A 16,709-nucleotide genomic window follows, 5' to 3' on the forward strand; every position below is an offset into this window, starting at 1 on the left:
AAAAATACTTAACACCCCATGTTCTTAATAAAATAAAGAAAAATACAGAAAAAAATATATAAAAAACTTATTTCTTGACATGCATTCATGTTCTAAAAGAAAAATAAAAGAAAATACTTCCTTAACACTACTTTAAGCCTCCACATGTTTACTTAAGGAATTTTAAATGCACATTTGTCAATCAACAGCATGCAGCAAATGCAGCTGATAGAATTAAAGCTGTTTTTAACCCAGAATGTTATAAGGCTTTCAAGGCCTTGCTGAACAAACATGCATTAAGCATATCCTTCACTTACTTGATGTCGTCCTCATGGGCGAAGATGATGACTCCTCGAGCATTGGGGGTCTCCATTAGTCTCTTAATGATCTTGTCAAACTCTCCTGGTTTGGGCTCTCGTGGGATCTTTAAGGACTGAGCGATGCACAGACCTCCTTTGTCACAGAGAGAGAGAGATGGACACCAATGCAGAAATTTTTCTCTCCTAAAATGTGACTCACTTTCTATTTATATTAATGACCGTCATGAAATTCTGGCAGCAGATGGGTACAAATGCATGCAGCTGTCTCTGTCATGCTCCTCTTTGGAACTTTTTGAAATATAGCATATTAATGGAAAGCCCAATCTGGATCATTCTATATGCCTCAGTGTGTTTTACATCCATAGATTACCCCAGAACAGAATCCAAAGCCTGATAACTGTATGGATACTGTACCTGCCTCTCGAGAGATCTGAACGAAGGCATCTACTCCACTTTCACCATAGTTCCCCTCCGACGCTAATGTGGACACATAGTTCCAGCCCAGCGCCTTCACGATGTCCAACATAGCTTGGGCCTGGTAGGAGTCTGGAGGTACCACTCGAGAGAAGAAGTCATAGCGGTTATTGTCACTCAGCTCTGGTGCTGTGGAGGCATAGCTGATCTGAGGGATCTGGAAGAAAAAGAAGAGATATACATGCATTTCTAAAGCCAGTTAGTCTGTTTGGCAACCGTCTTGCTAACATCCCCGGAAAACTGTTTAAGTGCATGCATAAATGCATAAATTATTGAATAAATAAATAAATTAATATATAAATAAATCAATTAATTAATTTATTTATTAATTTTCTTATTTTTTGTTTTGGTTTCCAATAGAAATATCAAATATAAAAATCCTCAAAACTAAATTAATTAAAGGGAAGATTATAAAAATTACATGTACATATATCTTATAAAACTTGAAGCATATTCTATTTTTAGGTAAATTCTATTATCAAAATTAAAATAAAATAGAACCAGAATTATTTATATTTTAGAAATGTAAAAAAAAAAAAGCATTCAAACACAATAAAATAAGTCCAGGGGCGTGACGTTACTCCCCCCTTCACTGTAGAAATAACATGGGGAGGGGAGTGGGTGGGAACAAGGGAGGAGGACGGATATCCAGGAGAGGAGACGACAGAGGGAGGCCGGAGGAGCTTGGAGCAGGAGGAGTCCTGCTGGACCCAGTCCACAGCCATGATGTCAACCCACTAGGGAGCCAACGGAGGGAGGAGGAATGGACGAGGAATGGCCGCAGACTCCAGGGAGCCGTCCAATGGTGGTGGAGCAGGTGGAGGATGAGCCCGAGGTGGAGACAGAGAGCCAACGAGCCAGGGGGACACAGAGGATCTGGGGGGCCAGGGTGGAGCTGAGGGCTCTGGGAACCGAGGTGGAGATCCGGGGTGGAGCTAGAGCGACTGAGGACCAAGATGGAGCTGGTGAGAGGAAGAATCCCAATGGAGCTGGAAGGATGGAGTGACAAGGTGCAACCAGAGGAGTCCAGAGGCGATGGTGGGTAGACGCCCAACCAAGACAGAGCAAGAGGGATGAGGGAGCCCAGTGGAGCTGATGGATCAATGGCTGACGGTGGAGGTGAGGGAGACTCTGACCAGGATGACACTGGAGGATGGCAGTCCCATGGGGCATGCACCACAATGATGGTGGGCAGAGGGGATGCCAGATGACAGCAGTGGAGGAGGCTGGAGTCGGTATTTTCGAGGAGCTGGCACTGGAGTGCACTTTCTAGCAGCAGCTTAAGATCCGCACAGCAGGGAGATGATGGTCTGGGCTCTGGGTCAGGAGTGGCACTGGCCAGTGTCCATTCCACTTAGGTGGTGAAATTCCCTCGGGGACCGACCTCGGACAACAGTGATCTGTACGAGATGTTCAAACTGGCATTGTAGAACGCACAGAGCACATCATTCTGGTAGTTGGTGAGTATACAGAACAGTCTGGTGTGGCTCCCCGAGTGATTTGGCAAAGGAGGGGATCCATGGGACACAACGGAAAGAAAAACACTGGGAGAAAAACGAAAATAAAACGGAGTGGAAACACGCATTAAACTGTTTAGGTCAGTTCTTCAAGAAGTCAAGAAGCGAGGAGACGAGGAATTCATGAAATGAGAGTCTCTAATAATCCAAATGGGAAACATAGACTACATGGAAGACATCCAACAACCGACAAATACAAACTGAAAGTACTTCTTATAACGACAGGATAATCAGGGAAACACCGGTGCATAGAATAACTGATAAACAGGGAGACAGATACATTGTCAGGATTCTTTTTTAAATTTTAAATAAAGCATTTATTTGAAATACAAATCTTTTGTAACATTATAAATGTCATTTTTGATCAGTTTAATGCAATCTAATAAATAATCTAATAAGATTACTTTAAAAAATAATAATAAAAAACATACGCCAAATGGTAGTACGTATTTGCTGAAAATACATTTTAAATGTATTTAATTAATAACGTGTAATTAATCTTGTTTTAAATATTTTGCCTAGAAAACAAGATCTGATCAGATTTAGAGAAAAAACAAATCTTACATTTCCAGCTTGCATTTGGAAAAACATATCAAATCACCAATAAAATGGTGATAAAAAACTTTATCACAAAGTTTCTCCATTGGCTCAAAAGAGTTTTAGCACGCTACTTTATAAATTCATAGACCACTTAAGATTTGACAACAAAATGTAGTAGTGAATTATGTGTGCTATTGCATCATTTGTCTGGAGCAAATGCAGATGGCTGCTGTTGGTTTCATCATGATTTGTCTCTAGGCCTCAAATACGGTTCACCCAGTGACTGATAAACCTAGATAGACTCCAGCTTTTTATAGCAGGAGAAGTGAAGCAGCGATCATGTCTCGTCAGCTAATGCGCAGAAGGAAAGCAAGGTCTCGGCATGTGGGTGAGCAGCAGAGGTGTCCTTACAACAGGTAGATGGATGAAAGAACAAACCATTTGACAGATTATCCATGAGGATAAGAGAGGTTTTAGTCAAATTAAGTTAAGCACAGGAGGAGAGATACAGAGATCAGGAGGGGGGAGGCAAAGAATTCATTTAACACTGATTATGTGTGGTGGCCCCCACCAATGAGACTTTAACCCAGCATTTCACAATCCTGCACATTTCAGTGTCTAAAAAATCTGACACACCCAATTCAGGTCATGGAGCACTCCACTAATCAACTGATGAAATGAATCAGGTGTGTTAGATAACAGACATTTATATAATTGCTGTGACGGTACCATGGTACTAGGACCAGGTATTGACACAGATTTCACGTTTGGATTTGATTCGATATTGTACATTGGAAATATTTCCGGTTCATGACAAAGAAAAAAATATTGTGAAATTTTCTAATTCGAATAAACATATATTCATATATTGAAAAAAATAATTTATTCATGTGATGACAATACTGAATACTGTAAAAAAAAAATATTGTGATTTTGACAGTAAAACACTGTAAAAAATGCTACAGTAAATACCCGTTTACTGTTTAACTGTAACTTTCTATACTTTGTTCAGTGAATAAATTAAGATACATTTGATGTAGTTTTTCAGTAAAATACTGTTAAAAATACTGGTTTTGGAAGTAAAAAATGTAAAACATATTTAAAATACGTAAATTGACACTCCCTAATCCCCTGCATGACACTTCATAATTAATGTTTTTTTTTTTTTTTAAATAACATGTTTCTTTTTTTTTTCTTACATCTAATGTTGTTAAATTAATGTTAAGTGTTTGTGTGAATGACACTTTGCACCTTCTATATAAAAGTATTGCTCTCCTCAGCTCGTAGAAAAGCTATTTGTGATGAGCTTTGGTTCATCATCTGACTTTCTCATCACCATCAGTTTTTGGTGGTTATCAGTGCATTACAATGGTTCAAAACAGTCTTTCGGACAGTTGCATGCGGTTAAAAAAAAAAATTTCATCAGGTCTTTTACACCCTAACGTAATGATGTCATTCGCAATGACATAATGGTATCAAGTCTATTGTCCCAGGCCGGAATGAAAATACACATTTAAATATGTAAAGTCAGTAGTCATAACTTCAGTCAGTTAAAACATCATAATAGTGGCAATCTGGCAAAACTTTAATTTATTTAATAACAAATAAACCGCTGAAGACTTAAATCCTCATATGCATATCATTGCCTGTTACTGTTATTGGGTGCTTGTTTGCAAAGCTTAATTGTAAACTTTTCTGAAAAGTTCCCTTTATGTTCATTATTCAGCTCGCTGCACACATGCTGCTCTACTTGGTGTTCATTTTCAGTTCTGTCTTTACAGCAGTTCAGTCAGTGTACAGTTTGAGTAAATAAATTACACCGGGATATTGGTTTAAAAAAAGTGATTAACTTAAGTAATTTGTGGATTAACGCTTACTGGAGACGCAAACCGTTTCAAACTATTCAGTCCGATTTGGTGAACTGGTTCAACCGGTTCACTAAGAAGAACTGGTAACAGTAAATCTAACAATTCGTTCGCGAACCGGACATCACTACGGTAAAGTTTTGGCAACCACAGCTGCCGGTATTTTACCGAAAATGTCACAGTTTTTTTTTTTTACAGTGAATCTTCAGCCGCCATTAATCAAATCTTCAGTGGTCGGATCTATCTGAAACTATAATACAATAAAAAATCAAATGTAAAAAAATTATAGAAAGTTAACTAATGCTGTTAATGCTGAAATAATGCTGTTTTGTTGTATTATAAATGCCTTCTGTTTCACTTTTGGTTAATTTAACCAATCAGCACACAAATATGAGTGAGTTGATATTTTTGTCACTCTTCTGAGGAAAATGTCCTTCACTTGTTTTGGCAATGTACCGAATGTGTCCGATTTTTTTAATGATCATCTGATCTCATTTTGTCTCAATCCGAAGTTCCAAATTAAAATCAAACGACTCACAATCTGCGGTCCGAATTTTCAAAAAAAATATTGAAAAGAGGTAAATAAGGCTCTGTCTAGCCATGTGATATCACATGTGGTCAATATTACAATAATGGTTACATACACATATATTTAATTGTTTGATTAATATTATTGCTTGGGACAATTAATAGTTGATGGATATTGGTATGGACTTCTCCCTAGCGTCCCTACTAAATTCTACGCAAAAGTTATTGTACGACTTTCATCATCCCTGGAATATAGTAGATGAGGGGAATTAACACAGGTTTGGAAAGATATGAGGATGAGTAAATAATGACATAGCAGAAAAAAGTCTGATTCTGTCCTAACAGAACTGATTCTCAGAATTAATAGTGTAAATTGTGGTAAATTTCACTGCACCCCACTTTTGGGAGGGATGATTCTCCAGCTGGACAGGACGCTGGCTCAGACAGAGCTATTTATTATTCTGCACTAGTTCATCATGACTCTGTAACAGGACTGTTCAGCTCCTCTCGACACGATCCAAATCCAACCTTTTAATCACAGTAATGGCTCCTGTCTGGCCCTGATCTGTTTCCACGCACTTCACTAAAGCCCTTATTTCTGTTACATGCATCAAGTATATGTGTATGTTTGTATTTATACATGAATGCTTATTTTTGTGTGCATGTCCAACTGTGGGCTGTATGCAAAATTAATCATATTTTCACACTCGTAAAGCAATATCATGTTTAATATCCCATTTTTCACCCTAGGAAATCAATGACTTCTGATTTAGTTTTCTGCTTCTTGGATGTTTCAGTATGTTTAAAAAAAAAACATAATCAGAAAATTATTCAGATGATATTTTATATCTTGCTTGAAATGGCCAAAACAACAAAATCTGCTTTTGCAAAGTCAGAGAAAGCAAGAATTAATTTCCCATCAAATTCTTCCAAGACCAAATGATCTGAGCTGCACTCCACATTCAGTTTATACTGTAGCTCTGTACTCTCGCTGTAATCAACAGTTGAACGAGAACCATCCGAAACATTACATTTATTCATTTAGCAGATGCTTTTATCCAAAGTGACATGCAAATGAGGAACATCACAAGCTATGTTTTCATAAGAGCTAACAATATTCATAGTACGGAATGCCAACTTTAAAGTATTAACTAGACTAGTTGAATTACAAGCTAGAAGAAACACAGTGGATACTTCGTTTAAACATAACTAAGAGAACACTAATATGTTTCTAAAAAAGCGATAAAAGTGCAACCTCTGAGCAATAAAACTGCGTTTAGGGAGTTGATCTCTTTTGTTTGTCTTTTTACAACAACAAATCAATCCATCATGCTGTCGCCACCGGTCTCCCTCTAATGACCCAAATACAGTTCGTATAAAGTTTGAGTCGACTCTTACGTGCCACTTGCTGAAAGTGCATTTATGAATCATTGGTTATAGCCTAGAATTGCAATTTTCTTGATTAATTAGACTTAGCAGTTAATTAGAAGCTTTGAGCCAAGTCTTCTGCTTCCCAGACAAACATTTGATAAAAGAATTGCTCAGCATGTTTATCAAAAACGTTGCTTTTATTTTCACCTTGTGAAGTTTAAAAAAAAATCACTACACAAGATATTTAGAGCTGAACTGTTTCATGGTTAATTAGACCTTGACTGAATCCATTGCAATAAATAATCTTAGAAAATATGATTGAGTCACAAAGCATGACTGTAAATATCCTGACATTGTTTTGTTATGAGAAATGCCCCCTGGATATATCTAAATATTATTAGTGTTTGCAAACTATTGCTCGACTATTATACTCGAGGTTAAGGATTTGAACAATAAATACAAACATAAATGATTCCTCAAACTTCCAAGTGACTGGACTTTTAGCTCAGTGGGGGGACGCATAGATTGCAATAATATTTCAACAGAGATAGATATCTGAATGCGTTTCTGATTCAGTACTATAGGTAAATAACAAGAAAAACAACAAAGGGCAGTAAAAGGTAAAACTTATAAACCACAGTGTTACGTGTTTATGATTGTGTTTATATGATCAAGATAAAAAAAAATCTAAATTGTGATAATAAACAGTCATTTGCAGCATCAAGAAGCATAATGGACTTTTTTTTTTTTTTTTGTGAATCAAAAACAAATAATGTAACCCGTGTTTGATTCATGAACAAATGACTCTTTAGGCCAGTTATATATATATATATATATATATATATATATATATATATATATATATATATATATATATATATATATATATATATATTAGTGCTGTCAATCGATTAAAAAAAATTAACTAATTAATCGCACAATTTTTTAAAATTAATCGCGATTAATCGCAATTAAAAGACTGAAACTTTTTGGATATGTAAATGTAAAATGTAAATAATTAATGTAAACTCAAGACAAAGCAACTATTTCAATTAAAAATATGATTGTTTATTGGAATTTTTGTTTAACTTGTAACACAGATTTTCTCATGTAAACAACATACCTGCAATAAACCATCAATATCCTCCAAATTAACTGTTGGCTTGAAAGCCATATTTATTACAGAAATAAAAACACAGGCATGTAAGTACCATTTGAATTTCAAAACAATCAATGCCAATAAAAAACAAAAATGATTTCCATGTTGAATTCTAAGTGGACTGCAAAAAAATTCCAAAGTATAGTCATTGCCAGTGCTTTAAGTGGGCCGGTATGCACAGGTACTCAGTACCGCCACTTCCAAATATAGCTCTTGAGCGTACCGCCACCTCTCCGTGCGCCCAGAACGTGCTTGTAGCGTACCGGTACGCTCATTTGGACATCTGTTTTAATAGAGGTTTTAATCTTTTACCTGCACTGCCGATTTTCAGAGCGCCCTTCACAATGCAAGCTTCCTAATTCATCCCACCCAGAGCAGAAACTACATTACCCATTCACCCTTAAGTTACACAAGTGAATAGCGCATGTGTCGCTTTTCCCACTGTTAAGTGTCAACAACTCAACGTGGCCGGAGAAGGTGTGTGAAACTCGTTGTGAGTTATACTAAAGCAAAATCTTGAGTATTTATTGTCTGATAAACATTAAAAACTGTCTGCGGAGGTCGAGTCGTCCTGCAGCCCCCGCTGGCTGCTCGTTGGCTGCAGCATCTTTTTTCTAAGTTCTAAAAAAATACCGTAGACGGCAAGGCACAAATTTAGATATTCATTTATCTAATTAATCTATAGCCTATGCACAAAGACAATATGTTCTTTTTGTCCCCTTTTTGTTTTAAAGCTTGATGAAGAGAGAGAGCGCAAGTTGCTGCAGCTGAGGAGGACATTGATGCACGCGTACAGGAGTGATTGACAGTTCGCGGCACTGTGTACAAAAAATACTCCGCTACACAATTATTTCATTATTTTCGTTTAAGCTTATTAACGTTAGCGTTACAGAAAGGTCTGATTGACGCACTGTTACAGTCATACAGTCATAATGTTTCTTGTGGCAGACTGAAGAGTAATCCGGCAGAGTTTTATACTGAAACTTTCCGTCTAAAAGTCCTTCCTTGGTCTTATCCATATTTCTTTGCACGTTGAACACACATAGGCCACAACTGGAAATAAAAAAAAACTGCAACCGCGTTAATTGCGTTATTTTATTTTAACGCGTTAAATATTTCAAATTAATCGAATGCGTTAACGCGCTAATTTTGACAGCACTAATATATATATATCCAAAGTGACACATATATGATCACTTCAATATTTGGACAATGCCATTCTGTCCCCTGGATAGACCATGTATTAAAGGTCTAGTGTGACTCAATACTTATGTTTATAAATGATAACTCTCTCTCCTGATGGAAGGAAGCAGAAAGAGACAGATTTACCATAGGTTGAACAAATCAATCAGACACATAAATGTCTAGAATATTTGAGCGAATGCTTTCACATGCCATGAAATGAAGTGTACATTTACTGTAGCCTGTGTCCTTAAAGGAATGTGCCAGGTTCAATTCAAGTTCAGTTCTTTCAACAGCTTGCTGTCACTTAAATAATTTGATCTCATCCCTCAGTTTGAAAACCAAGCCCAAAAACATCATATTTATTATACATGAACAGTCAATGGAAGTCAACGGGGCATTTTTCAAGGTTCAAAAGCACATTGCAGATTTTTGTTGAAGCACTTATATTAATTCTTCCACACAAAAAGCTGTGTTTGTTTTTTTAGTTTTTTTTGTTTTTTTTTGGTGGGGGCTGCAAAGTTGTAATAATCCTTTAAGCGCTGAGACTGTTCTAGGCGGATGAACTTTTGCTGTGTTACTGACATAATTCCTTTGTTTGGATTTTCCTCTACATAAACAGAAGAGAATTCACATGTTTACTGGGAGCACACATTCATAACAGATGTTGAATTAACTGCACATGCATTTCTACTGTAAACACATTCATTTTTTTTTTACTCCGTGACCATTCAAAGCTAAACTTTCTTCCTTTAATCATTGTCTACTGTGCATGCCACGCATCCAGCTAATGTAATGGTGATTTCACGCAAATACATCAACATATAAGTAGGACAATTAACTGGACTTTACACTGGCAAGTGAAAACTGTACTGATGACAGCCTGAAAATCCAGTGTCTCTATGCATCATAATAGCAACTGACACAAGAAAAAGTTCACTCAAAAGCATTCCCTAGTTCAAAAAAAATAGCCACGATTTTCTCAGTTGAATAAACTGTTACAGACATCAGTGCAATTACTGACCATTTACCTCACAATAACAGCAATTAGAGGAAACTCTGACAGCCAAGGTGTCTGTGAAAACTCAGCTCCTTTGGAACGACTAATGCAATGACTATTTATTCACAAAGAAACCTGTAGAAATCATAAATTCTATAAAACTATATTTCCTTCATTGACCCATTGCATGCAATTTCTAAATGATTAATGCTCAAGCATGCACCTCACTAAATGATTTCAGTCCTCAAAACTCTTACCCTTAAACATTTGTCCTAGTGATTAATTTCTCTTTCCTTTCTTTAGCACTTCTTTTACAGACTTAATTTGAGTTTTCTGAACAGAAGCCAGCAGATTATTGCACCAAAGGTCCTCTAATTTTGCAGCTAAGAGCCACTGATGTGCTTTCCAAACCCCTAGACTTGGTTTAATGGCTGAGGGTGAAGACAGTGTAATTAAGGACCGAAATAAACTCACACAAGAACATAAACACAAACTTCTCTAAAAACGCGAAAGCTTTTCGATTTTAGGATAGTAAATAAACAATCTTATCAACATTTAAAAGAATGGTTTACCGAAAAATTTACATTTGCTGAATATTTATTCACCCTCTGCCCATCCAAGATGTTGATGAGTTTGTTTGTTCTTCACAACAGATTTGGAGAAATGTAGCATTACATCACTTGCTCACCGATGATCCTCTGGAATGAATGGGTGCCGTCAGAATGAGAGTCCAAACAGCTGATAAAAACATAACAATGATCCACACAAAAAAATCTAATCTGCATGAAACAACTCCATCATTAAGGCTTTTTAATATATACTGTAGGCTTTCTCAAATGAAAAAAAAATGGATCTGCTGCTGCTCTCTTACAACAATATCCACCAATTAAATTGTTTAGAACTGTTTTTGCTTATGATGAACTGTGCTTGAGCTGTGCATATTTCTTTCCTGATTCAGGTGTGATAACTGGAGAAAGCAACATTATAGGATATAGGATATTTTAGCTGAAAGCATGGTTTAAAGCTAAAAACATATTGATGTTTCTTACAAACACTCAGATTTTCACTTTACAAGACATTCCTTGATGGACTGTAGTGGTGTGGATTATTGTGATGTTTTTATGAGCTGTTTTGGACTCTCATCTGACGGCACCCATTCACTGCAGAGGATCCTTTGCTGAGGTAGAGATGCAATGATTTCTTCAAATCTTTTCCATTGAAGAAACAAACTCTTGGATAGCCTGAGGATGATCAAATTTCCATCTTTGGGTGAACATGCTTACAGTATCTTCTGTTGTTCAAACTCTGCTGTATTTGCTGCAGATTCATCCATCACTTGGTAAGAGTTAGTAATAAAGCAACATGGACAGGTTGTGTGACATACAAACTATGCAAGGTAAATGAAAATATGACAAAAACTACATTATGAGATGAACACATGAGGCGCAGGTGAGGACCAGTGCAGTAAATACATTTTCACTTTCAGCTGAACTGTCATGGTTTGAATAAAATCATTCTGGGCAAGTTTGTAAAGTTAGATAAACGTGAACAACAAAACATCATGGTTTAAAACAAATACATCCCTACCCATAAGGATCACACTCTCATCTTAATAGCTCCACCCCCAAATTCATAAACATGCTATGCAACTCCCCCTTTATGAGTGGACACGCCCCTTACTGGAGATTGGCTATAAAAGTGTTTTGGTGTTCAGGACAATCCACATTAAACAGCATTTCTCAGAATTCACTTACAAGACCTTTTATGGAGCATGCATTTGACTGCAACTCTAGCAACCCTTTAAATCTTGTTTATTAATCAAGGAAACATTTGTCATTTAGTTTAACCTGATGTACTAAAATATCTAAAATGCAAATAAAATTATTAAAAACTACATGAACATATTTAAAAATAAGATTACAAAGATTACAAATACCCTTTTCAAAGATTTTAATGAAAATTAAAAAGAAGACAGAAAATATAAACAAATTAAACCATCAATAAAACAATGAGATGAGATACTAAAATAACCAAGGTATCTACACTGCTTTATGAAATGTAGTCAAATCTATGTTGGAATGCAAATAATCATGCAAAAGCATAGCTAAAAGCATCTGCACAGAGAATATTTCAGACCTAAGTCATTTTCATTTGAACATTTTCACATGCAAGTCTAAGCAAAAAAAGACGTACCTTTGAATTTAAGTAAAATGTGTAAAAATAAATAAATAAATATTAAACTTTAAATAATTTATGATGGCTATTAGACAGACTAAAAATGCATCTCAAAGGAGATCAGGAGTCCACAAAAAAAGAAAAAAAAAGGCCTGCAATATTAATGCTGTTCGAATTTCCTATTAGCCACAATTTCCTGCTTGGTTCGCCAAATTAGGAAAGAGCTTTAAAGAAACCCCTTTGTTATCTATAAAAACAACATGCTCGTGTTGAGCTCAAATAAGAGCCCCTGTCTCACATACAGTGAATCTCTTTGTTTTTTAACCTCATGTGATTGTTTTGGCGAGAGGCAGTCAAACTCCTCTGTTCTACACGTATCTGAATCTGCCCCATAAAACTAAGAGTCAGCAAGGGATCTCCGCAGAGTTTTATGCCACATAAAGACGAGCCGTTAAAAATTGAGAACCTGAAGCTGTTTCATGAGCCAGAGCACTAAGTCTTATCATTAAAAAAACATGTGGTTTGCTACCGTGTCCCATCCAGCCAGAACGACCACAGAGGCGACATTTACAGTTATGCAACTGCTGCACTGCTGAAGTGCTGATTTTACTGCAGGTCTGTTGGGGCTTATGTGCCGCTTTCATTGGAAGGTCTGTGAACGCTCTGTAATCCAAATGAGTATGTGTGTGTGTGTGTGTGTGTGTGTGCATCTAAGAAAGATGTCTGAGCGACTCAGAGAAAGACGTGTGTGTTTATATATGTACATGACTCCCAGCATGCTCTGTTTCTGAAAAGGTGCACTGAAGGTCTGTGCTTGCTCACAGATGTGTCTTCACTGTCTGTTAAGCGGGAAGGACGTGCCGTCTTTAAAGCGAGCGTGTGACAGGGAGAGTCATTACCGTGGGGTGAAGTAAAATCTAATTTAACTCGCCCTGACTGTGGAAAGCATGAGATACGGCCCCTCTTGTGACTCTCACGTCAAGAAACTCTGAACTAAAAACTCATGCCGCATCCCAATTCACAAACTATCTGTCCTAAACAGCATGTGAGATTAGAATTAGTTCATCACAAATTATGGTTAATTGAAAAGTGTGCCAAAGGTTCCTGGATGGATATCCAAGTGTGCATTGATGCATGTTTTGTTTGGTTAACACCCATTGCAACCCCTGCATGAAAAGAAGAGTTTGTGGCAGTGCTATTTTTAATTTGTTCAGCTGCAGAAAATGGTGCCAAATGTAATATATGACATAAACTGCACTGTAGTAATAAAGAGTGTTAGATTGCCATATGTTATCTATAAGGCAATATGTAACTTCTACATATATTAAGCTACATGCATTCTCTGGCTAGATTAAGATGTAAGTTTAAGATGTATGACATATCTAAAATCCCCATAGTAAAATTTGTATATATGTATATGACATCTTTATGATGATTTTGCTATATGGTAATATATTTAGCACCATATATGTCAACAATACATATTTTATTTAAATATGCAACTTTATCCAATCAACATATAAACAAAACACATGTTTCTGTACTATCAAAACAGTCTTTAAATGTAGAAACTTCATAATTAAGCATTTTTAATTAATATGAAGCATTTAAGGTTTTTCACCAAAAATAAAAATTGTCATTATTTACTTTATTTCATTTAAAATTTTCTCTGGGAAAACACAAAATATGATATTTTGAAAATTGTTTCAGTGTTTTTTGTTTGTTTGTTTTCTGTGTTTTGTCAATTCAGTGAATCAATGGGGTTTGCAGGTTTAGAATAACATGACACTGAAAAAATTATGACAAGTTTTGCATATATTATTTATAGTTTTGCATTGTTTTCCAAACTTAATTCAAGTTAATGTAAAGAAAAATAAAAAAAGATGTTTGTTAGTGCAAAGAGCACAATTTTCAAAAATAAAATATAAAAATCTACTTCCATATATATATATATATTTTTTTGCATATTTAATTCAAGTTTCTGTCATAAAATGTCTTGGCGTTTGTCAGTGCAAAGATCCAAATTGATCATTCCAGTAATCTATGCAGAAAATGTGCACACTGTGCTATTGTATACTGTATAATGTAGAAATAGCGAGAGTATGTAAGCACACCGTTGCAATAAAAATCATATGCTTTACAATCATCAGTGGAGAACATACTTTCAGTGCATAGCAGAAAAATGCAATTTGGGACACATCCACAGATTCATTCCTGTCGCAAAGACTCGAATAAACACAAAGACCTTCCACAAACAACAGGTGTTTGGTGTCACAAACATCAAAGAAATTTCCAGAACCCCAGCATTGTGCTCACAGTCTGTCTCATGATATTTTCATGATGTTTCCGACACATCAAACACATCTTAATGATCGACTGTGTAAAAATATCAGCGAAACAACAGGCTTTTCGTATGCAAAACATGGGCTAAATGGCTGTTTGAAACTGTCCCAAGCATATTTAAACAACAAAAACACGATAAATGGAAAGAGGTGGCTGTCCAACCTTTGTCCACGCTTCAGTGAGCAATCTGTAAACTGGAATAATCACTCGCGCTGATGCTGTGCCCCTCATCATCCAGACGCAAAAAGGTCCGGTTAATGAAGATCCACTGTACCACTGCTTTTGTTCCACATTCGTTTCAGACTTTATTCCACATGTGTTTAATTAGAGGGTTGGCTACAGACAGCTGTCCCCACAGATACAGCCTATTGTCTAACACCTTTCTATCATTTACAACAGCACAATGGGATAACTTCCTGTGAAATTGAAATGCACTTCATGGTTTTTGTGTTTTTCAAATGAAATTAGAATTTCTATGAAATCTGTTTGGGAATTGAATTGTATATAGACACAGTGAACTGGTGTTACAATATATACCATGGTATACTGATGGAATTAGATGGTAAAACAATAATACTTTGATATACTATCCTCTTGAGACCCTGTGGCCTCATATGAGGACATTATATTTTTGTGAATTTCTCTGAGTCTGTTCATGCCACAGTTTTAGATCTGGATGTCCTGTACAGAGCACATTCAGGGCTTTTCAGAGATACCAAATGATTGGATGTTTCACATGACCACTCCCTCTCCTTGGTCATCAAAATGTCTGAAATTAATTTAATGACACTCTTATAGAAATATGATAATATTTCTATAATATATTGTAGTTATCATTTAAATCTGTCTAATTTTTTAATTCTGTGTCATAAATCAACATCTCAGAAATATGTTATGGGGTTTCAAATCAAAATATGACTTTCTGTTACTAAACAGGACATTGATTTCATACATGTCCTCAGATGAGGACACCGGGACTAAACGCATGCTTATGACGCATTTTTGGAGACATAACAAATGAATAGAGAAAGAAATTATATTTCAATATTCTATGAAATATTATATATTATTATGAAAATCTTGACAATTATTACTCACATTATTACACTTCTTTTTTCATTACATGTTGCCCCAAAAACACATTTATATGCAAATTAGATTTAGTTTATAGATACATTGTATATAATTAGAAAACCCATTAATGGTAATTTTACACACATTTTGCAGAAAGAAAAATGTTATACTGAATTATTCTGTTATACCATAGTTGAGAATCATCTTTATACAAAGTTTGGTAAAAAAAAAAAAAAAAATCTTGAACATTAAAAATTTATTGGTGATTTAAAAAAATCTATTGTTTTTGCCTATGCATTTTCATTCATGTCTTTTCATTTTTTTTTTAGAAATTGAGTCCCGATGTCCTCTGCCGAGGACATAACATAACTTTATAAATGAAATGCATGAATGCAGAGCACAAGGCTGCACTGGGAAAATCCTGTGTGCGATGCATGACATGCAATGTGCATCTGTGCTTGCAAAGTGAATGAAACTGCTTTGCAGCATTTCACATCATGATAGACCCACTGTCCTCACATGAGGACATCTTTTTTCTGGGAAAACTACTTCCTGTACAAAAACAAATTTTAGGTATTATACTTATTAGGTCCTACATATCCCAAATAGCAAGAAAAATTATAAAATGCACAACAGGCAATCTCTCGGGTTTCAGGAGGCTATGATACTGTATTCATATTGAAGACAGCAGAACCCCTTGGTGTAATATGTTTACTTGAAATACCCCCTGAGATTTTATGTTAATATTTCAATAATTTATCAACACATTTCCAAGTCTTCAGTTCTCTCAAGTTAATAGTAGTAGCAGAAATAATAATAGGAATTAATATACCAAATATATTACTGTTATAATAATAATAATAATAAGTATTATTAGTAGTATTGATGGTAGTAACAATTTTTATCTAATTATAAAAATGACAGTACACTTAATTATAAAAATGAAGAATATATTACTGTTGTTAATTACAATATGATTGTGAAATTAAATATAATTTGATAATTAAAATAAGGAAATGCTACAGGCTCTACAGTTATTTACGTACATTTGTAGCATTTAATTTGCTAAATGCACAAGATATATTGCTATACTCATGCAGTCTTATTTATATATTTTACATTCAATATAATTAATTATTACCTTTCTTTCACTTACAAACCCCCTGCAGTTCCTTCACATTC

At 35.5% G+C, this 16,709-nt stretch overlaps 1 protein-coding gene across 1 annotated transcript in view; it reads right to left on the bottom strand.

Moving 5' to 3' along the window:
* Window positions 1-16,709, bottom strand: part of LOC113107007 (metabotropic glutamate receptor 6-like) — a 51,550-nt gene that overhangs the window by 22,209 nt on the left and 12,632 nt on the right. The window contains exons 3-4 of the mRNA XM_026269126.1: window positions 714-930; window positions 297-432 (exon numbers count right to left, since the gene is read on the bottom strand). Coding sequence (XP_026124911.1) covers window positions 297-432; window positions 714-930 — 353 coding nt within the window. The remainder of the gene's footprint in view (window positions 1-296; window positions 433-713; window positions 931-16,709) is intronic.

The sequence above is a fragment of the Carassius auratus genome, chromosome 8, assembly GCF_003368295.1.
Source record: "Carassius auratus strain Wakin chromosome 8, ASM336829v1, whole genome shotgun sequence".
Classification (NCBI taxonomy): domain Eukaryota; kingdom Metazoa; phylum Chordata; class Actinopteri; order Cypriniformes; family Cyprinidae; genus Carassius; species Carassius auratus.